At 34.5% G+C, this 21,920-nt stretch overlaps 4 protein-coding genes across 6 annotated transcripts; 2 read left to right on the top strand and 2 right to left on the bottom strand.

Annotated features, from left to right (window-relative positions):
* Positions 1-850: 850 nt before the first annotated feature.
* On the bottom strand, positions 851-4,032 carry LOC114369573 (transcription initiation factor TFIID subunit 13-like). 3 transcript variants are annotated; one of them, XM_028326805.1, is made up of 8 exons: positions 3,892-4,032; positions 3,724-3,777; positions 3,557-3,632; positions 2,921-3,132; positions 2,802-2,839; positions 2,586-2,645; positions 2,409-2,483; positions 851-1,214 (listed from the first exon to the last, which is right to left on the bottom strand). In XM_028326805.1, the coding sequence occupies exons 4-8, from the start codon at positions 3,021-3,023 to the stop codon at positions 1,080-1,082; spliced, it is 411 nt and encodes a 136-aa protein (XP_028182606.1). In that variant the 5' UTR covers positions 3,024-3,132; positions 3,557-3,632; positions 3,724-3,777; positions 3,892-4,032; the 3' UTR covers positions 851-1,079. The 3 variants fall into 3 exon arrangements, with proteins under 3 accessions (XP_028182606.1, XP_028182607.1, XP_028182608.1); XM_028326806.1 differs by having other exon boundaries at positions 2,921-3,127; XM_028326807.1 differs by lacking the exon at positions 851-1,214 and adding an exon at positions 1,231-1,674.
* Positions 4,033-6,475: 2,443 nt separating this feature from the next.
* On the top strand, positions 6,476-10,425 carry LOC114371985 (phospholipase A1 PLIP2, chloroplastic-like). Its single transcript, XM_028329343.1, has 5 exons — positions 6,476-7,505; positions 8,093-8,710; positions 8,969-9,028; positions 9,198-9,614; positions 9,710-10,425. Exons 1-5 carry the CDS (start codon positions 6,912-6,914, stop codon positions 10,286-10,288), a joined length of 2,268 nt encoding a protein of 755 aa, XP_028185144.1. The 5' UTR covers positions 6,476-6,911; the 3' UTR covers positions 10,289-10,425.
* Positions 10,426-12,399: 1,974 nt separating this feature from the next.
* Positions 12,400-17,655, top strand: LOC114369230 (proteasome subunit alpha type-5). The gene is made up of 9 exons (XM_028326423.1): positions 12,400-12,575; positions 12,681-12,762; positions 12,876-12,956; positions 14,222-14,335; positions 14,412-14,513; positions 14,955-15,013; positions 16,236-16,338; positions 17,083-17,148; positions 17,258-17,655. Exons 1-9 carry the CDS (start codon positions 12,562-12,564, stop codon positions 17,348-17,350), a joined length of 714 nt encoding a protein of 237 aa, XP_028182224.1. The 5' UTR covers positions 12,400-12,561; the 3' UTR covers positions 17,351-17,655.
* A 1,791-nt stretch (positions 17,656-19,446) lies between these two features.
* On the bottom strand, positions 19,447-21,775 carry LOC114371026 (transmembrane protein 205). Its single transcript, XM_028328427.1, has 3 exons — positions 21,499-21,775; positions 21,088-21,307; positions 19,447-19,939 (listed from the first exon to the last, which is right to left on the bottom strand). Exons 1-3 carry the CDS (start codon positions 21,687-21,689, stop codon positions 19,724-19,726), a joined length of 627 nt encoding a protein of 208 aa, XP_028184228.1. The 5' UTR covers positions 21,690-21,775; the 3' UTR covers positions 19,447-19,723.
* Between the last annotated feature and the right edge of the window lie 145 nt (positions 21,776-21,920).

Below are 21,920 nucleotides of genomic sequence, written 5' to 3'. Positions count from 1 at the left end.
CTTGGAACAATAAAAAGTAGGTTTAATTTTATATGCTGAAATTGCCATTTTATCCAACTTTATTAGATAAAAATCAGTATTTTTTTTGCAGTTGTGTTTCGCACGAAAAAAGTCAGAAATGGTTTTTTTATTCTACGTTGATAGATAATTCCTTTGGTTGACACTGTACATCTACAAACAAGTCACTACTAACTCTTTAGGTTATTTAAAGCAAGCCCATTTGTATCAGTATCTTTACGTGAAATGAATTTTTTTTCAAAAAATAAAACATAAATCACTTTTCTATGCATTCTTTAAATAACTTGTTTGAAAAGTTCAAGAGCCGTTTGTTTAGGTTTTTAAACAATATGAATTAAAGGAATATAAAAAGTACTTTATCTTTTTTTTAGAGATTTTATAAAACCCAAAGCCACTTTTTTTATTACCAATGTAAACGTACTTCTATTTTCCAACTTAAATAATTACATTTTTTCAAAAACTACTTGAAACAATCGGAAATCTATTTTTTATATTTTTCATAAACTTATGCAAGCATACTAAATGTTCAAAAGTAATTATAGTCAAAATTTAAGTGATTTTTCATTAAAAAAATTAAAACAAGCAGCCTTAGAAGCTCTAAAAACTTAATTAGATTTGTACACATTCTGAAAATCATTTTTTAAAAGCTTAAACCAATGAACCCTTATCTTACTACTCCGTTCGTGTTGAATTAATTTATTTTGAAGAAATAATTACTTTTACTTACAGCTTCCTGAAAGCTTTTTTTTTTAAAAAAAATAAATATATATATATATATATATATATATATATATATATATATATTTCTTAAATATAAACAAAAACATGCGTATAAGGCACAAATTGATTTTAAGATTATGTATATTTGAGTACGAAGATAAAACAAATTTTCAATTCGATCATGGACGTTTGGGGATTAAGTTCATATCTAGAGCATCCTCAAAAAGGCGAAACACATCATAACCAACAAATAACAGGTTAGCTGAGTCATTAGTTCGTTTCAGTAACTTCATTATTCATCCTTCAACTGAGTCATTAGTGCATTTCAGTAACTTCATTATTCATCCTTCAACTGAGTCATCCACCTCAAAAACCTTCCTCAGTTTCTCTTCGTCTGATTCAAAAACCTTTCTTGCTTGTTTCAGCTCTTCATTCATAGAAAGTAGTTCTGTACAGCGGTTAAGTTTTGGCGAATCCTGCAGTATATAATGGATCTTAGACAAACAACAAAAGATTATCATGAAACGGAAAACAAATATGATTGTAGTGTAATTCTGCTGTTTATAATATAGAGCATATTAACTTATGACTAATGGTATGTTAGCTCATAATCTTCTCTATGAAGGCTGCAACATTCCAGGTTTTTTTTGTTGTGTGAACGGCGTCTAGGCTTGTGTGCCAATTTCAAATTTCTTAACTGCTGTCTCTCCGGAATAAGATCGTCAAGAAGGTTGTTGCATAATCAATCGTCAATACCAACCACCAAAGAAGTGAGTTCAATTTTTTCTTCATTTTAGAACAAAACAGTCTTCACTAGTTTCTTATAGTATCATGGTACATTTGCTCACCTAAATGAAAAATGATGGCGTAACTTTCATGCAGGAAGGTTTTCTGCCAATGCATGTTTAAGCCTTTGACGAACCAGAAAATTAACCTCTGCAAATGTCAGTAGGGTGCAACTTCGACAATCTATGGTACTGACATTTATATTTGCTGGAAATGCTTAATGATCCTTAAGACATTGTTAAATCAACCTAAAATTTGCCTCATATAGATCTAATGCTAATAATTAATGGTCTCATTGCTACAAAACCAAAGTGGGTTCAAGTCTAGACAGGAGTGGAATAAAAAACATTGGTATACATAATTATACATTATGCATTAGTGGTTCTCTGCAGACTCATTTGGTAAAATAATAGTACGTCAGTTCCTAGTCTCAAAATGAGGGTGTTAGGAGTATATAGTCATGAAAATGTCAGATTCCTTGGCTTGCCATGTTAATAGTGCTAATATCCATTGTTAGCATGAAGACAAAGGCAGATTGGAAACATCAATTTCTGGCTAGTATTAGTGTTAGATTACTAATTCCAATTGTGTTGTGAAGTTTTGATTCCGAATAAATTAGGAAACAAAAACTTATAAAAAGATGGGTCAATTAAATAGGGTGTTCTCAATATATAGAAGGGTGTTATAGAGGATTTTTCCTTTAGTTTCTGCTGGATTCCTGTTTAATTCATTTGTTCAGTTTTGCATTACCCTTCTAATAGATTTAAACAATTAACAAAAGGATTTAGGGAGACTAAGATAAAAATTTGCTAAAATATTTCAAGGTTCCCCAATAACTTTTAACCTTCATAATAATTATTTGCAATTTTTTAACAAAAGAGTACCTTGCGAATCAAATAGAGGAAATCCTCAACTGATAGCTTCCCCCTCTGAGATCCAATATCTTGGGCTTTATGTACCTTGGCAGACAAATTTAGCATAAGGACAACCAAGCTATAACTACTCCAGGAGTCCAGGCCACTCAGACAGAGTTGAACAACTAAAAAGTTAAAGAGTCTTACCAGTTCTGTGACATACTCCACAACAATGTCCTCCATAAGAGCCACACTTTCAGGAAGTGGCTAATCAAAGCAGCAAAAAAAAGAGTTCAAGTTAATAGACATTATTCTTTAAAATTTACATGAAAAGAATGTAGTTAAATGTTGCATAACCAAGACAATACAACACAAATTAAGTGTACATCGGAACACAAGCATGGGGGAGGGTTTCACACTCACATTAGGATCATCTCCAAAGCCATACATCATGTGCTGCACTACAGGAACCAAAAAAGAATATTATTAGGATTAGAAAAAACTAGACTAAAATGTTAAAAAATCAGAACAAAAACTCTTACATTCTTTTTGGAAAACTCCTCTTTTGCGCTTGGACGAAGTTTCTGATGGTTGTGAGGAAGCTGTTCTTGGTTTTGATGAGGTTCCAGCAGAGGAATTGCTCATTTTTATTGCCCAATGCTTCCAATGTTATCTTCAGTGAGTAACTGGAGTTAATGAATAGGAGAAACTGATGATATTCTTGTATCTTCCAATGCAGTGTGTAGGTTCTGTTCTGCACACAGAATGCCAGAGAATGAAAACTGGAAAGATGATATGTTTCAACTAAGGAGTAAGGAAAGAATCAGAGACACTGGTCTTAGCAACCGCACACCCCTCAAATGAACTTCCAACTTGTCCCAACCTACCCTTTGGTTTGGGACAAAAACCCACACCCAGCCTACCCCCACACAGTAGTTGTCATCTTCTACCCAAGAACCACAGTTGAAAAATAAACATAACCCACCAAAAATTATGCCAACTGTTTCTTTTATTCCAGTATGGTCAATTTTCTTCCAACTAGTAAAGGGGAAGATTCTTAATTTTTGTCGTAGCTCAAACAAACTTATACATAGTATTATGAGCTCAAACAATTCATTTCGAACGTAAAAAAATCCACCCAATTTATTTGTATTATGAGTTCAAACATAATCTTATACCTCCGCAATTTGAATTGCTCACAAGTCACAAGAGAGAGATAAACTTCGTTCTTCAGTGGTATGGCATAATGAAACCCTAGACAGAAAACGAAATCGTAAAATCAAACTCGAAACACAAATTGATTGAAGAAAAAACGAAACCTAGATCGCAGAGACCAGTGACGAACCACCGTGAGAGAGGAAGCGTACTCTGAAGTCTGAACAGAGAGAGAAAACATACTCTGAACGGAAAGAGAGAGTGAGAACAAAAACGAAAACAACTAGGAATTGTGAGAATAAGAAAGAACAAAAACGAAAATAAAGAAAACGAGAACAAGGAGCGAATGAAATATTACCTCGACGAGAATGAGGACACGTGATTTGCTAGTCACTTTAGAGCCAAAGGCGAAGCAATTTGTTGAGTCTCTGAGTGGCGAACCGCGCAAGATTGTAAAATGATATTATTTTGCTTCTAACAATTATATATGATGTCAGGGCCTAGTAAACATAAGTAAAGACATTCTACTAAAGCTAACATGATTTATTATTTGTTGACAAAATCTATGTTTCCGGTAAACAAAAAAAATCTACTTTTGAAAATTATTTCTCATATGATTTATTAATATTCATATTTTTTAAATATAGTTTGATGTGTGTTTAATAACTAAAGAAAATAAATTAAATTAAAGAAAATATAAAATAAATAACTATAAGATAGAAGAGAACACAACACAATTGAAATATCTCTAATAAGTTCACAAATTCTATTTTGTTTTGGCAAATCTCTTTGTATGTGTTGTTTAAAAAGAGAAGGACTCAATGATTATTTTTTCACCTAAACCAAAAGTAAAAATTTTGGTAAATAGGAATCTCATAAAAACTTCTTTCAAGGAATTGGCAAAACTAGGTCATTTTTCAAGAATAGCCGAGGGACCATACTATTACTTGGACTTGGAACCTACATGCCGATGCTTATGATTTTGATAGCCATACAAATGATTTAGAGGAGATTTTCTATAAAAAAAAAAAAAAAATTAGTGTCCATTTCAACTAAGTATCTGTCATCTTTCAGCTGAGTGGCATGTTACTTACTTTTTTTTTGATAACAACTATTTTTATCAATTAGAAATGACTAAATTTTATATAATTTAAATAAAAAAAATAGTTTAAAATCACTTTTCACTTAAAATATTTAAATATAAGTCTCATTTCATATGATTATTTTTACCAACAATCAATTATATGCATTACTTTTAGGCTAAAATAACATTTTGGTCTTTTATGTTTTAGTTTTTTCTATTTTGGTCATTTAAGTTTCAAAAATATTTTTTGGTCTTTTATGTTTTTGAATTCTTTCATTTTAATCCTTTTAAACATAAATGATAAATATGTTAACAAAGAGTATGATGTATTCCTTAATGTTAATTGAAATGACATTGTTTTAAATGTTTACATTTAGCTCTTTTATTTATTTTAAATAGTTCCATTTTGGTACTTTAAATTTTAAAAATTATTTAATTTTGATCCTAATAATTACATATGATGTTAGGGTCTAGTTAATACAATTGAAGATATTCTACTAAAATGAACACGCAAATTTTTATCTTTAACACCTTGACATGTACAATAACTTCAAGAAACACTTTTCTGGTTTGAAGTTGAAGCGAATATTGTGGAGGATTGCCAAAGCCAATTATTTTGCTCAAGAAGAAAGTGTCTTATGATAAAAGTGAATATTGAATTTACTACAACACAACATTAGTTAATTAGGTTTGCTTTAGTCTTTGACGTGTAATATATTTATTGTTTTAAATTTTTTAAAACATAAATAATTGACCTATTTATGTGCAAGTGTGTATACCACTAGTGTGTTTATTTCTAACATGATTTTCATCTCTAGGTAAGTAAGTCAATCAATGAAGTTAAAAAATTTGAAAGCAATAAATATATTACAACATCCAACACTTTTATCTAGAAATAATTTTGATAGAATGCCATCAATTATAAACACAAGATCTTGACATCATATGCGACTCTTAGGATAAAAAATGTACCATTTTGCAAATTTGATGAATCAAAATGAAACCATTTTTTTTTTCAAAACCAAGATGAAACCATTTAAACAACTTAAAGTGCCATAATAGAACCTTTTAAAAAAAATTAAGAACCAAAATTCAACCATTGGGGAGAGGATTCGATGACTTTGTGGCACCAAAGTCATCCTTACTTTCCTATTTTTAGCTCGCGGGGTTAATTTTATGATCTAAATTTTGTTACTTATTTTAAAGATGTATTTTCGGTCTCTAACTAATTCAGATGAACCTTTCCCCCTCCTTTAAGATCATATGATCGGCATCCAATTTAGATTGAGTATCGATTATAACATTGATTCAAGAGCACACTACAAGATCCTAGATATTCATTTGGATGTAACCATCCACTATCTAAAAATATCAAGACAAGGACTAGATTAGATAAATTTGGAACTACCCCAAGAATATTGAGATCGTTCGCATGCGATGTACACGCTTATATAATCTTTAATGCTTGACCTAAATATATAAAATATACTTTACACTTGAATATTATTGAATTATGTCTCAGTTCTCTTTTCTTAGGTACGATCTTACTACAATTGCTAATAATGACATCATTTAAGATATACATAAAAAAGAGATGCTAAAATGAAAATGGACTTATAGATAAATATTTAAAATATGCGTTTTGAACAAGGAAAGGGTTAATATGACCGGTATGGCGTTTAGCAGCAACCGATATTACCCGTGACGCAGGGGGCGATCCTCCAGAATAGAAACGATAGGAAGCAAAACTATTAATGCTCTTACCGACACGTCACCGGAAGTACGCGTGCACTTCATCTACGCCTATGAGGTGGCACTTTCATCTTAAAGTTTGGAAACTGTCAGAGATTCACACGCTTTTTCCTACGAAAGTGCAATTGCAACACACTCTCTCTCGCAATTCCCAAACCAAACACGGAAAATCCCCCCTCTTCTTCCCAACGACGCCGTCGCCTCGAGAGAACACTATTTTGTCTATTTAACACTAACAAACGCCGTCGTTTTGTCCTTAAAACCCGATCCGGTAGACACGTACTCCCATAGCTAATTGTGAGAATTTCGGTCACCTGTTTTATTTTTTTTATTTTGCCTTTTTCGGTTGCCCTCTCTTTAAATGCTCCCTCCTATTTTTTTTGTTCTCTCTCTCTCTCTCGTTTTTTGAAGACGAACATTAAACAACCGTGAAGAAGCAGTTAAAGCAAACTGCGAAACGCTGAACATTTGAAGCAAATTAAAATAAAGAAAAGAGAAGAAATCATCGTTGTTGTGGACATTGTGTTTGTTTTCTAAGAAGAATGGAAACTGTGTGTTTAAAATCTGGGATGGTTCCCACGATCTCTATTAGTGGGTCGCTGGATGCACGTGCCAATCCTTCTCAGGTGAGCACGGTGGGGCGCGCCGCCGCGGATAAACCGCCGCAGAGGTCGGTGTTTTCGAGGTTTTCCTTTTGGTACCCTTTGGAATCTCTCTGGCCTCGGGGGAACAACAGCAGGTACAAAGGGCTGGCCCTCGACGACGCCGTTTTGGCGGACAACAACGCCGAAGCGAAGGCCGTTAGAGATGGCGGCCAGGGTGACGGAACGGAAAGGCAGACCGGAAACTGGGTTATGAAGATTCTGCATGTGAAGTCCGTGTGGGAAGGGAAACAGCGCAATGAAGAGGATGGTACGGTTCATGATCAAACTCAAACCAATTTCGACGAGGAGGAGGTGTGTGAATGTGATGCTTGCGGGGTTGATGAAGATGACGGCTACTGTGAAGAAGAAGAGGCTAAATTCGATAGAGGCTCGTTTTCGAGAATGCTTCGGAGGGTATCGTTAGGCGAAGCTAGATTGTACGCTCAGATGTCACACTTGGGGAACTTGGCTTACGATATACCTAGAATCAAGGTATGAGACTTGAGATCTTTCTGCTTTTAATTTTGGTAACTCGTAGGGTTAGGTCGGTTTCATGCTTCTTTCTATTTGTGATTTTTTTTATTGTTTTGAGTCTGATTCGTAGATTTTGAGAAGATTCATCTTGTACTTAACTGATCTGGATCTAGCACACATTGATTGCTTGAAGATCCTGTGTGTTATGATTTGTCTAATTTTTCAAAAACCTATAGAAGGTTTAAGTTTAAACTTCACGAAGCAGTAATCTGAAAATGGAAGCGCTTTGTTATGACACATGTTTCATTTAGCGGAGTGTAATTTATAACAGCTATTGGAATACCCATGGTTTAATATGATCTGATTTATGTTTTACGTATATTTCTGCAAGGAGAGTATGTTGGAGGGGTTCTGTTTGTTTACCATTTACATGAGTCATGAGATCAATTGCATTTTATAACTAGTCATATTTTTGTAAAGCTCTGTTACTGGTTTTTTATTTTTATTAAAATGACATGTTCAGAAATTGATTGATAAATCTAGGAATTTGATTTTCTACTAAATGCATATAAACACTAATTTATAATTTGGATTTGATAATTTAGCCAGGGAAACTCTTGAAACATCATGGTCTGCGCTTTGTAACTTCATCGATAGAGAAGAAGGAATTGGCAGTGGCAGCAACAGCTGAAAAGGATCCCCAGAAAGTTGGATCTTCAATAGAGAAGAAGGAATTTGCAGCAATTGCTGAAAAGGATCCCCAGAAAGTTGGATCTTCAACAGAGAAGAAGGAATTTGCAGCAATTGCTGAAAAGGATCCCCAGAAAGTTGAAACTGATGAGAAGGTAGAAGAAAAAGAAGAAACAAAGGATCCAAAGAATGCTGGATACAAGATAAGTGCAACTGCTGCTTATAATATTGCTGCCTCTGCTGCCACTTATCTGCATTCTCAGACTAGTAGCATATTTCCATTCAAATCCTCAAATGCTGTGACTGGTGAAGGTTCACTTGAAGGAAGCAATGAAAGCCTTGACACTGTTAACATGCTAAACACAGAGGTGGCATCTTTGATGGCAACTACTGATTCAGTGACAGCAGTGGTTGCAGCAAAGGAGGAAGTAAAGCAGGCTGTTGCAGATGATCTGAACTCTGCACATTCAACACCCTGTGAATGGTTTGTCTGTGATGATGACCAGAGTGCTACAAGGTTTTTCGTTATTCAGGTGGGGAAACTTAATTGAGTACATACTCTTGCTTTTTGCACTATAATTGTACTTGTTGGTTGCAGCTTGCAAGTTTGCTGTAATTTGCGAAAATTTGTGAGCTTAAATATGATAAAATCATTATCATGGTGGTTCTCAACATTTATTTGCGTTGTTTAGCTGATGGTATTTTAGAGTGTCTGTATTTCACTGCTAATTTTTTATGTATATTTTCTGGAGTGCTCTTTCTCACTATATTGTTTTAATAAATATATGCAGGGTTCTGAGACGTTGGCTTCATGGCAAGCAAACCTACTCTTTGAGCCAATTAAATTTGAGGTAATTGTCTATATTGCATACTAAAGTAGTAGTTCTTCACATGTCATTCTTTTTAAAGGGGAATTTCATTCTTTTTATGGTTATAAATAAATACTTTTTGAATCTTTCTTAATGTGTATCTAATTATCTATCCTGAAACTGACATAGTGATGTACTCATTTTCCCCCAGGGTTTAGATGTACTTGTGCACAGAGGTATATATGAGGCTGCTAAAGGGATATATCAACAGATGTTGCCAGAAGTACGTGCTCACCTAAAATCTCGAGGTTCTCGTGCAACTTTTCGTTTCACAGGCCATTCTCTTGGTGGAAGCTTGGCATTACTTGTGAATCTCATGCTATTGATAAGGAATGAAGTGCCGGTCTCCTCTCTACTTCCTGTGATAACATTTGGTTCCCCATCCATCATGTGTGGAGGTGATAGTCTGCTAAAAAAATTAGGTTTGCCTAGGAGCCATGTTCAAGCAATCACAATGCACAGAGACATAGTACCACGAGCATTTTCTTGCAATTACCCTAATCATGTTGCAGAACTATTGAAGGCTGTCAATGGGAACTTCCGTAGTCATCCTTGTCTCAATAAACAGGTAAAGTTCTGGTTTTCAAAAAGTTTTGAAGTAGATGAAGAAATTTCTTTCATATAAATCTCTGAAGTAGTTTTATTTGTGAATTTTTACTGCAGAAGCTACTATATGCACCAATGGGTAATCTGCTGATTCTGCAGCCAGATGAGAAATTTTCACCAAGCCATCATCTCCTACCATCTGGCAGTGGTCTATATCTTTTGTGTTGTCCATTATCAGAATCCGATGACACAGAGAAGCGGCTCCGAGCTGCTCAGATGGTCTTCTTAAACTCACCTCATCCACTTGAGATATTAAGTGACCGATCTGCTTATGGATCTGGAGGAAGTATACAACGAGATCATGACATGAACTCTTACTTAAAGTCTTTGAGAACTGTGATTCGCAAAGAACTTAACCAGATCCGTAAAGCTAAGAGGGAGCAACGGCGTAAGGTGTGGTGGCCTCTTCTGTTATCTCGTGGAGCTGATACCAGCATTGTTGCTGGGAGGTCCATGATATCAATCAATGTGGGTCAACGCCAGTCACCCTTCTCCAGCGTGATACAAACAGGGAGAGAGTCCCTGAAAAGGTTCAGTAGGATTGTTACATCCCAACATATGCATTTGTTTGTGTTGCTTTTGTTCCCTGCTCGGTTGTTGCTCTTGGGAACATATAGCGTAATTAACCTCAAATGAATTTATAAGATGATTCATTATTAAGCATGGGGGACACAATTGTATAGGGCGAGGGCACATGCTTTGTAGGACATTACACATTTAGACGATTCTTTATTCATTGATTTCAAAATTGAAATATTGCGTTCTTACGAGTCCTTGCTTGCAGAGGAATATTACTCTAAAATAGTAATTAATATTTAAAAATTTAATTGTATTTTAATTCAAGTTATATGCTTATATTGGTCCCATGTTGAGTGTTTGGTTGGACTAACAAAAAATGGGTTAGACTTATTATGTAAATATTTCTCCAATTCTCAAGGTTGCTTGCGCTTTGTAAGTAAGATATTAAATTCGTCATTTGTGGACCACAGTTAGCTGAATCTCATCGATAAACGTTTTGATCAAGCAATATATATTATTACTCATGTGTTACGTGCGTAATCTCAAATGGGGCTGTTAGTTGTAACTTGAAAAAGTGGAAGATCAAATAGTTGCTTTGCAAGATAGGTAGACAAGGAAAGACAGTGCCAATTCATGAAAACGAGCTAGATTCTGTTGTTTCCACTCGATGTCTCATTTTATGCACATGCTGATTCACATGCCAAACCAAAAATAGCCGACAAACTTTGGAACCAGATTCTTTCGTCTACTCAACAAGTTCTAGTCTGCATTATACGGCTGGTGTTTTCACTCCCAAACAAAAAAAGGAAAAGTCGGCACCACCCAGTCCAATTGGGCTTCATTGCCTATCCATCCAACAAAGCAAAATTGAGTCTGTATTATAGGTCTTGGACCTCAAATTTTCCAATTTTCGCGCTTTTGGCGGCATTACACGACCTACACGTCGATTTGGATATGGTTAAACAAACCGATTTTGCACTCATCATTTTCTTTTGGTACCAACTACCAAGCGGTGAGCAAAAAAATACATGGAATTGGCTTAGAAAATTAAAATCTAACTCTCGGAAAGGTCAAGAGCAATTAGCAGATCAAACTCCTTTAAAAGTTCACCTCAATAATAATAAGTCGCTGGTCAAGAGCATAGTGGATGGATAAGTAGATATTATCTCGGCGATATGCAACATTTTTCGTGTTCCCGTTGATTGATGCGGATGGTGGGTCACTACACACTCGTTATTAGTTGTAAAGATCCGAAAATATCGATGTCTGCTGGATATTATTGTTCCTAGCGTCAAGCAAGCAGTAGTTGTAAAGATTCAAAGTATTGATGATTTCATTGGTTTGGAGTTCAAAGCTACCTATGGAAATAATTAGTCTTCACATAATCGCATCCATACAAGCAAAGATTAATATTGATTCTTAATGGGACTATCATTTATTTATTATTGTCATTTTTTTTATTTGTAGGTATTAAAATTCATACATAAAGGCACATTGTTCAATAGGTAGATTTTTCTTGTTATTTTATTGTCAATTTAAAATAGAAATGAGATAAAGAAGAATTAATAGAACTTTTTTTTTATGAATGATAGATGCATAAGAGAAATAAAATCGAAAATTTGGATAAGTAGTAGGGTGAATGAAAAGAAAGAAAGAAATTGTATAAAGAACATTTTATAGTAACTAAAAAATTAAAATACACTGACAATATGATTTTTCTTATACTCTCCTCTAAATCACTCACATTAATAAACCTGTTAAAAATTGTTTTACAATAATTTTTTATTAATCGCACATCATGTAAAAGTTAAACTATTAAAAAAATTAAATTAAAACAAAAACTATTATTTTTTAAATAAAATGAAAAATCAATGAAACAAATATTTAGGGGGATGGTGTTTTTCATATGAAGCCCACAAAAAAAACCTCTTTCCCATGCATGATTAGTTTTGGAAGAAAATATTAAATGAGAAAGTTATATGATAAAACTACTGTGTCGCACGCATGATTCTGAATCTTACACTAACTTTGATTCTTACATATATATAAAAAATATAAACATAAATTATATTTTAAAAAATAACTAAGTCTAATTGGTTGAATAGAGTATGTGAAGATTATAAATCTGGTGATCAGATAAAAAATGTTTTAAAAAATAAAATGAGCGTCTATTTTTGATTTTTTTATAAATAGACATGGTCAATAGGTATTCTTTTGGATCCAACCCAGATGTGTATGGGCCATATGAGCCCATGCCATTTAGGCAGAGTGAGGAGCAAGCAAATTAAGTGCCCTTCCTTTGGGTAACTCGCACTCTCGCAGTATCCCCTGACTCACCCAAACAAAAAAACAAACGGACGCTTCTCATTCTCTCTCTACTCGTTCAGAAGATGTTTCTCACAAGGTGAACTCCTCCCTCACTCTTTTGCTGCAAATTTGCATTTCCATTTAATTGAGGAACGAATTAGGGTTTTTCTGTTTGTTTAATTGCGCGAGTGAAACCTAACAGGACTGAGTATGACCGAGGAGTCAACACCTTTTCTCCCGAAGGCCGTTTGTTTCAGGTTGAGTATGCAATCGAAGCCATCAAGGTTTGTCTCTTTCGTCCATCATTGTTTCATCCATCTGTCAGAATTTTCTTGGAGCTGTTGCATTTCTAAGTTCCCTTTTTGTTTGGGTCTTTGTGTTTGTAAATGGGTTGCAGCTGGGATCAACTGCGATTGGGTTGAAGACCAAAGAAGGAGTTGTCCTTGCAGTTGAAAAGCGCATCACATCGCCGCTCCTGGTCCGTTTTTTAACTTTTTAATTATGTTACTGATTTACTGTAAAAAAAAGTTGTTACCGATCTTTTTATAATCTCACTCTGACATTTCTACACATGAATGTGCTACTAATTATTAACTATTAACTATAATCATCAGTATGATGGAATCAAGTAAGACACGTGAGCAAAATATTGATTGCAAACACTTGACACGGATACAACAACAACAACGCCTTATCCCACTAGGTGGGGTCGGCTACATGGATTAACTTCCGCCATAATGTTCTATCAAGTACCATACTTCTATCCAAATCATTAAGTTCGAGATCCTTTTTGATAACCTTTCTTATAGTCTTTTTGGGTCTTCCTCTGCCTCGAATTGTTTGCCTTCGCTCCATCTGGTCTACTCTCCTCACTACAGAGTCTACCGGTCTTCTCTCTACATGTCCAAACCACCTAAGTCTATTTTCCACCATCTTCTCTACAATAGGCGCTACTCCAACCCTCTCTCTAAAAGCTTCGTTTCTAATTTTATCCTGTCGAGTCTTACCACACATCCACCGCAACATCCTCATCTCCGCTACACCTACTTTATTCTCATGTTGGCTCTTGACCGCCCAACATTCTGTTCCGTACAAAATCACCGGTCTTACCGCAGTCCGATAAAACTTTCCCTTTAGCTTGATCGGTATCTTTGCATCACATAACACCCCCGATGTTTTTCTCCATTTCATCCATCCTGCTTGAATGCGATGATTCACATCCCCTTCAATTTCTCCATCATCCTGTATTACAGACCCAAGATATTTAAACCTTGTGACTTGAGGGATAATATGGTCTCCTATTTTCACCTCTGAGTTAGAAACCCTCCTTCTTTTGTTGAACTTACATTCCATATACTCCGATTTGCTTCTGCTTAGGCAAAAGCCATGTGTTTCTAGAGCTCGTCTCCAAGTTTCCAACCTCTCATTCAACTCTCCCTCGACGGATGAGCTTCCCATAAATTGATTTTTGGGGTCAAGCTGTTGGATTTTGATCGTCGTTGTTCATTTTAGATACAATGTGTTCTATGCATATATTCATGAAAAATAATGCTGTTTACCGTGATGTTATTTTATACATGTATTCTTCATTTTTGTTTTTGGGTGAAAAGAGATCCTTTTTTTTGGGGGTGGGGGGTGGGGTGGGGGTTGTAAAGGCTTAGATAATTTATTGTTAGGTTCTCTTCTCTGCATACAATAATCATTACTTATATTATATTCGCTTGCATGAAACTTCCATTTCAGGAGCCTAGTAGTGTTGAGAAAATTATGGAAATTGATGAGCACATCGGTTGTGCAATGAGTGGGTTGATTGCAGATGCTCGAACACTTGTTGAGCATGCACGGGTGGAAACTCAGGTATTGTTAACCTTATAGCATATATTAAGGTAGTTGATTAGCTAATGATTGACATATTTTGGTTTATTGTTCACAGAATCACAGGTTCTCCTATGGTGAGCCTATGACTGTTGAGTCCACCACCCAAGCTCTTTGTGATCTAGCCTTGCGTTTTGGTGAAGGTGATGAAGAGTCCATGGTAAAGAACTTCTCAGCTTTGATATTCGCGTCTATTTTTGTTTGCTTGCTTATGATGCTTCTATTTGGGAAAAATAATTTATGAACATTTCTTGCAAAGTTGCTTCTTATTTATGCATCTGCTAGATATACTGGTGCCTTACATATTGCATTTGACAAATGTTGATTGGAGATGTAAACAAGAGTTATTTACCTGAAAATTTTGGAATGCACAGATATCATCTTATTGCATCAATCATTGAATCAATGTGCAACATTTATAGTTTATAATTAAGCGTCTAATTCCTCATTTAAGATGCTTTTCAGACAGACTGGTTCAGTAGCTGTGCCAATAAAGTGATAAACCTTTGCTTTTGTACAAGATACTAAATGGCAGTGTTTTTGTCACAGTAGATCATCATGTATATATTGTAACATGCACCATTTCTCTTCTCTTTGGCAGTCCCGACCATTTGGAGTATCTCTCCTCATTGCTGGTCATGATGAGAATGGACCTAGCTTGTAAGTACTTGTTCCATCTATTAAGCAATGGCTACTTGTGGGTAGTTTGATGGAGTTGTTCTTTTGGCTTGTTTTCTGTGTTTAGCCAGTCATTACATTAAAAGATTGTTTGTCTGAAGCTATGATATTAGTGATCGTTTTAAATTGATGTCATTATTCAGAGTATATTATGATTTTTTTTTTCTGGGGATTAGTGGAATTACAAAAAAAAGAATCCTGGACAAAAAGTATTTCAAGAACAATTACAATTTTATGCTGATTGACCTTGACAATGATCAAAGAGGGGTTAGTGAGTAACCACTTATCGACTTGATTAACTACTTGGGTATATTTAATGGTTTCTAAACTGGGCATATTTTTGCTAAACATTCCTTTTCTCTAATTTCTCTCTTTTTTCCCCCTTCTTGAGGATACATCCTCTTCTGTTGTCACTTAAAGCCTTTCTTTCTATTCTGAGCCCTTTGTTTATGCTTAAAAAAAGTAATTTTAAGATTGTGAATAATGTGAGTTTTTGTGGAGATTGTTTTAGAAGCTATATTGTAGTTTTGCAAAATAATATAAAATCTGATCTTTTTCAGATTCTATTCTTTCAAAAAAGATTATGGCTTTACACAAACATGTTAACATATTTCAACAATTTTTTTTTAAAAAAACTTAAAGAATGTACTGTATATTTCATCTTCCTTTGTCAAAAGAAGTAGGATCTGTGTCATTCTTTGCAGTTATTTCATAGTCATGTTATCATGTAGCACTGTCTCACCTTATCACTCTTTATGGTTTAAAGAGAATGCTATTTTAGGTTCAACAGTGTACCTTTACCTTCTCCTAGCGTTGATTTGTGGCATAAATTAATTTTGTGTGGTTCAGCTGTCTACCTTGCAAGTTCGACTCTCAAAGTATGCATTGGTGTTTTAGCTTCTGAATGGAAATCAGTTCATGGTTGCAACTTGCAAAATTTACTATCTTAACCAGGAAACAGTTGAGGGGTAGAGTGTAGGACATTTACCTAAAAAGGTTTAAGGCTCAATTGTAAACACTTTCCATTTTCATGTATGTCACAGACACACTAATGCAGATCATGGGTATTCTGTTTTTGTTGGTGCCTAGGATTTATTGATTCAGTCACTGTAGTTTTATATTGCTGCTGGTCTTGTTCCCATCCTTTTTCATTTTGGATTTCTGACGTTTACTCCCTACTGAATTGAAATGTTCTGATTATTAGATACTACACTGATCCATCTGGCACATTTTGGCAATGCAATGGCAAAGCTATTGGTTCAGGGTCAGAAGGTGCAGACAGTTCTCTACAAGAACAATTCAACAAGGTATCAACAATTTAATATTGATTGTTTCAAAACCTTCTGTTTATAACTGTAAATTTATTATTGACTGGGTTTGGAAAATGAGAAAAGAGTGAAAACGTAAAGAAATGAAGAGACCTCATACTCATCACTCGTGGCAGGGCAGGTAGACTAAATTGAAAACAATGCTATACAGTAATCACCCATCTTTATAAATAATGTATCAATGAGGTAATACTATTCAAATAATATATTCATTTTATCTGGAATCACAAATTAAACTTCACCTTCCAAGTTTACCTTTTAATTTTTATTTTACTTATTGAGAAGATAAAACAAACCATGCCAATGGTCTGCAAAATTGTTTCTTTAATTTAATCCTATTTTCATATCCCTGTCTTACCGTGTAAGTATACTCAACTGTTCATTTGATACTGTTCCGTTTTTTTCTTCCTGTTTAAATTTCTATGAAGCATAATTACTTTTGTGCAACTTTATGCTCACCATCGTCTTGGAAAATGTTAAACTAGTCAAATTTCTTGTGATCGTCAAATTAATGCAATGCCATTATCATCAATCTTCCTCAATTGTTTTGTCTATGCACTGCCAATGTTGCTCTGAAGGATTATCTCTCATGCTAGACGCTTCTTTTAGCTCCTTGAGAGTGTTTAATGAGTGATTATTTTTCTAAAATTATGCCGAACCATAACATGCTGTAAGATGACTTTAAAACAATGCAATTCGGTGTTAATTTAATATGTTGTGCAGGACCTAACCCTTCAAGAAGCCGAGACTATTGCTTTATCCATTTTGAAGCAAGTTATGGAAGAAAAGGTACGGATAAAATCATATGCATGTTCTGTGAATTGATTGACGCCCCACCCCTCCCTAAAATGGAATGGAAAATAAAAAATAATCGTTTCTTTTGTATTTTTCATCTTAGGTCACTCCCAACAACGTTGACATTGCCAAGGTGGCTCCAACGTATCATCTTTATACACCGTCTGAGGTGGAAGCTGTGATAAGTCGTCTATGATTATCTCTATTCAGCATTGTTTCCTATCCTTCCTGCCGTACGTCTAATTATTTAGTATCATGGGGAACTTCTTGTGGATGATGCTACACTTGTTGCAAAGTTGTATACTGTACGAGATTCTGGTGTTATATTTGCATTTAGTCTAGTTGAAATTGAGGACTAAAAAGGCTTCAATGGTTGGGAAAATTTAGAACTATTACCCGATTGGGGGAGGCAATGAAGGGAAAAAAGATTTACACAACGATCTCTATGCATTATGTATATTTTATTGGAAGAATGAAGATTTATTTTTACCGTTTTCTAAACTTTGAAGTCTAAGAAAATTGCTCACCTCTATCAAATATATAATAAAGATAGTTTGCTATTGGATTTTTTTTTAAAAAAAAAACTTTGTAATAATGGTTTTTATTATAAATTTTTAGAATCTGATTATAATCAAATTTTAAATGATTTTAATTAATTTTTTTACTGATAGAACTTCAACTAATGGACACCAAGGAAGTGTGGTTTAATTGGTTGAAAATCTCCTACACTTGTCTTCTATAAATAAATAAAAAATAATGAACTTATAAATTTTTAAGTTAATTTTTATTGTCTATGCTTTCTCCTTCCTTTCCTTTATTATTTTGCTCTAGATTAAATATGGAGGTCAACTAATGAGCACCAATGTTGTTAATAGATCAATTTTTATTCCATGTTCGTTTTATTTTTCTGTTATTTTATTTTTCATTAACTTGGATGGATATTATTCTCATGGTGACATGCATTATACTCCTGTATTATTTTTAAGTATAATGTAATTTATTTAAATTTCATGTTACATTAATACGTATATAGTTATTTTGGAATTTGTTTAATTTGTGCATATTATTTAAAAAAATCTTTCCAGAAGTTTGTAGTTATTTTTTAATAACTGGACGTGGTTTAATACGTTTGGAATGTGTCTAATCACATTGTAAATTGGAAACGGGGATGCAAAGGGATGATTTGTCGTGGCATCGTTTGCACAAGAAGGAAGAGATATGTTAGCCACATGAAATCAAGTCAAGACTCAAGCGTAAAAAACCCTATGAATCGGTACATTTTGAATATGAAGAAAATAACTGATTTTAAAGGGTTCTCCATCCCTTATTTGAGTATGTTTCAGAACTGGTTTGCGCGGAAAACAGAAGCTTACGAATTATATCCAGAAATAATGAGCAATTTTTAATATTTTTTTAAGTACATCTCTTGAATCCGCAATCCGGCTTCTTTTGAGCATTATGGTTTTCTGAAACAGATCTTATGCAATATTGGAGATGGCTCACTATCACGGACCTACAAGGCATCACAACCACGCCGTCTGAAACAGATCTTATGTTAAGCCATCTTTTGTTGTTTGGTAAATGGTGGTTAACCTAGCATTATTATATCGTATGTGTTTGCACCGTGCAAATATACAAGTGCACAACACCTTCCATATAATGAACATGGCTTAACAACTCAAGCCTTTTGTTTCCTTCCAAGTTTTGAGAAAATATTAAAACATGGCTAGTGTTGTCACTCGATGGCCAACAATCATTATAATTTCACGGATTTGAACTAGGAGTGACAATTCAATCCATTCAAAAATTTATCTTCCAATTTTTACTATATATCCAAACAATTCATTCAATTATAAAGACACAAATTAATGAATTAATTAGATTGGATTATCGTTTCGTTTTAGATAGATAGTGATCCATACAACATATTTTGGTAATCCACTAAATCAAGTAGTTCAAAGTTCATTGAATGAACATAAGTATTTAAGAGATGGATCTTGAACTATATAGTATTCAAGTACAAGAATAAAAACAAATTTTGAACTTTATTTCATAAAAATACTTTTTCAAAAAAATAAAATATGATATACTTTACATAGATAGGTTAAAAAATATTAATGGATGATTATAAATTTATACTTTACTTATTATTTAATAAGTAATGGATGGGTTAAATTTGCTAATACATTTTTAAGGGATTTAGATGTTTTATTTTCAATCTATACATTTTAATTAAAAATTTATCCAGTCCATCCAATCCATTCCACACCCCAAATTTTAACTGAGAGTATCCAAAATGTAAACCGTCTCAAAGAGACTACTTATTTTATTCATGTGAGGTAGGATGATTACATTATGTTTCCATGGCAACCCATAAGATTTTCTTGACCAATCAATATGCTGTAATACTTAGATAGTACATTTCATAAATTGCACAGACATTCTAGACTCTTTTTACTTGGCAATAAAGCAAGAAAGTGGAAGATAGAGAGAACACTGAGATCCTCACTTATACATCTCTTCACAAAAAGCTCACTTGTCTTTCATAGAATTGGAAACAGAAACTGAATCAGAGATCAATTTTACCTGCCAAGTACCAAGAGTGTATTGCTAGACTGCCAAACGACATTATATTGGCAAGGGAGGATAATCCATGAATCATACCAAACTTCTTATTCATGGCTGCAAGCTTGGGGTTTGACTTTGCAACTTCTACATTTTTTGACCACCCAACTTCTTCCCCTATATTATTTTCTCTCTCCACTTTATGCCTCTGCTTCATCATCTGCATCAGAACAACAAAATGATCAATTATAAACTACCAGATAGTAGTATAGTAACCATTGGCAGCTTAAGAGCATAAATTGACATGACTCAGATATTTGTTAGAAGATATGATCAAGACCATTGCTTCAATGCTAACATAAATGTGACAGATGAAACGAAGAAAGGTTAAAATAAAAAAGTAAAAAAAAAAAAGAAGAAGAAAACCAAGGAAGAAAAGAAGTTAGAACAGTAATGTGAACGTGGAGGGAATGAGGGAGCAGATATAAGAGATTACAAACTTCTACGAATCAAGAAGTTTATTGATAATTAAATAAGAAATGTTACTTTTAATTATGGAGACGATACTCATTACTCGGTATATGAATATACATAAGCAATATTCAGGCGTAAGTATGAATGTCCAAAATCCCATACAGCAATGAGTGGAAAGACCAGAAGAACTGGTAATCAGTGTGCAAACCAGCAGCCAACTTATCAAATTTAAGATGAACACAAGTTATAGATTTGGATGATTTGGTTGGCCTTTATTTAAGCCTATGAAAGATAATAGGACAAATGCTTAACTTAATTTTGTGAAACATTTCCCCTCTCATATTTGGTTCAATAACAGAATGTTAACACTATTGACAGGATCCAGAAATGAAATCAAGCTTCTTTAACCACTCAAGGTTTTAGACTTTTAGTGAACAGCTAAACTGTTTCAACTTTCAAGGGCCTGAAATTTTGACAAAATTCATTTTGACGTAGGCAAATTAATTTTGCTAAGCATGCATATGAAAACAGACACACACACCAACACTTTGGTCTTCACTATAAACAGTTTATGCCTTTATGGCAATCAATCTGCCATTTTAAGTTTCCAGTTCCAACACATAATAAAATTATAAAACATTTAACTAATCCAACTCATCAGAAAAGTCATTCGACCCCTGTAATTCTTATTCTATCAAGCTACTTTAGTCATTGTTAGTTTTTTTTTAATCGACAAATGTTAATTGTTAGTTTTAGGTCAGCAAGATAGATCGAACCTGATCTTTCCCCCTTCCCTTCTTTCCTGACCATCCAACCAACCTTAAGGCTTTGTGTTGGTTTACTTGCAAGAACAATGCATATACATAAATAAACGCTAATAGAATATTTCTTTACCTCAATGGTCATGGGTGTAAAGACAAACAAGTTGGTAAGATTGAACGCAAAGGAAGAGAGCAAAAACCCAAGTTGGTATCTCTCAGTGGTGGAGGAAGTTTTCCACGGGTGAAGGTAGCCAAAGGAAGCCACCGATACGGCGCAGCAGACACCCACCATCGAGAAATACGCCGGAAACATCTTGCTTTGCAGGTTCCCAAACTGATGCCGCGGCAGATTTCTAAACCACAACATTCAACAAAATCACAATTGTTAGAAAATCCCACATGGATTAGTCATATGATCAAAATAGTGTATATAAGTGACAGCCCTTGTCACTTGAGCCAGCCTTTGGAGTTAAATTAGACTCATCCAAAATTCTAAGAATAATAAATACATAAAATTAGGGATGATAAAAATAAAAATGCGTACTTAAACATGATGATGCCGCCGATGAATGTTACCCACAGAGCGGCGCCGAAGGCGGTGGAGAAGCAGAGGAGGTGAGCGAGTTTGAGGTAGGTGGAAAGTGTGGTTGATTTTGAGCCCAGTGTCTCCGGTGAGAATATCACTCCGATGGCTAAGAAAGCCACGGCAGTTATGAACCGACTAAGCCAACCCATAGAAGAAGATTAGATCACACAGTGAGTAAATAGGAAAGGTGATGTTCTGCTTCAGGAGATATAAAGCAAACGAAGATACCTTTCTTTCCAACCGGCGCTCATTGAATGACTAAACCGGTTTAGTTGACTTGCTTTCCTTCTGGAATATTCGGCCCGGCCCAATTGTGTATGGGCCAGATGAGCCCATTTATATTTCATGATTTCATCGTCCCGCCTCCAAAATCAAAAAAC

This window comes from Glycine soja, chromosome 10, assembly GCF_004193775.1.
Source record: "Glycine soja cultivar W05 chromosome 10, ASM419377v2, whole genome shotgun sequence".
Classification (NCBI taxonomy): domain Eukaryota; kingdom Viridiplantae; phylum Streptophyta; class Magnoliopsida; order Fabales; family Fabaceae; genus Glycine; species Glycine soja.
The sequence above is the reverse complement of the archived record's forward strand: the minus strand, read 5'-3'. Positions and strand labels throughout refer to the sequence as shown.

Coding starts and splice junctions, on each gene's coding strand:
- LOC114369230 (XM_028326423.1), top strand. Junction 14,336..14,411: donor ATGCACGGGTGGAAACTCAG/GTATTGTTAACC, acceptor TATTGTTCACAG/AATCACAGGTTCTCCTATGG. Junction 15,014..16,235: donor GATGAGAATGGACCTAGCTT/GTAAGTACTTGT, acceptor TCTGATTATTAG/ATACTACACTGATCCATCTG.
- LOC114369573 (XM_028326805.1), bottom strand. CDS start 3,023: ATGAGCAATTCCTCTGCTGGAACCTCATCAAAACCAAGAACAGCTTCC. Junction 2,840..2,920: donor AGGAGTTTTCCAAAAAGAAT/GTAAGAGTTTTT, acceptor TGGTTCCTGTAG/TGCAGCACATGATGTATGGC. Junction 1,215..2,408: donor TCCTCTATTTGATTCGCAAG/GTACTCTTTTGT, acceptor TATATACTGCAG/GATTCGCCAAAACTTAACCG.
- LOC114371026 (XM_028328427.1), bottom strand. CDS start 21,689: ATGGGTTGGCTTAGTCGGTTCATAACTGCCGTGGCTTTCTTAGCCATC. Junction 21,308..21,498: donor GGCGGCATCATCATGTTTAA/GTACGCATTTTT, acceptor GTTGTGGTTTAG/AAATCTGCCGCGGCATCAGT. Junction 19,940..21,087: donor TTACACCCATGACCATTGAG/GTAAAGAAATAT, acceptor GTTCTGATGCAG/ATGATGAAGCAGAGGCATAA.
- LOC114371985 (XM_028329343.1), top strand. CDS start 6,912: ATGGAAACTGTGTGTTTAAAATCTGGGATGGTTCCCACGATCTCTATT. Junction 8,711..8,968: donor CAAGGTTTTTCGTTATTCAG/GTGGGGAAACTT, acceptor AAATATATGCAG/GGTTCTGAGACGTTGGCTTC. Junction 9,029..9,197: donor TTGAGCCAATTAAATTTGAG/GTAATTGTCTAT, acceptor ATTTTCCCCCAG/GGTTTAGATGTACTTGTGCA.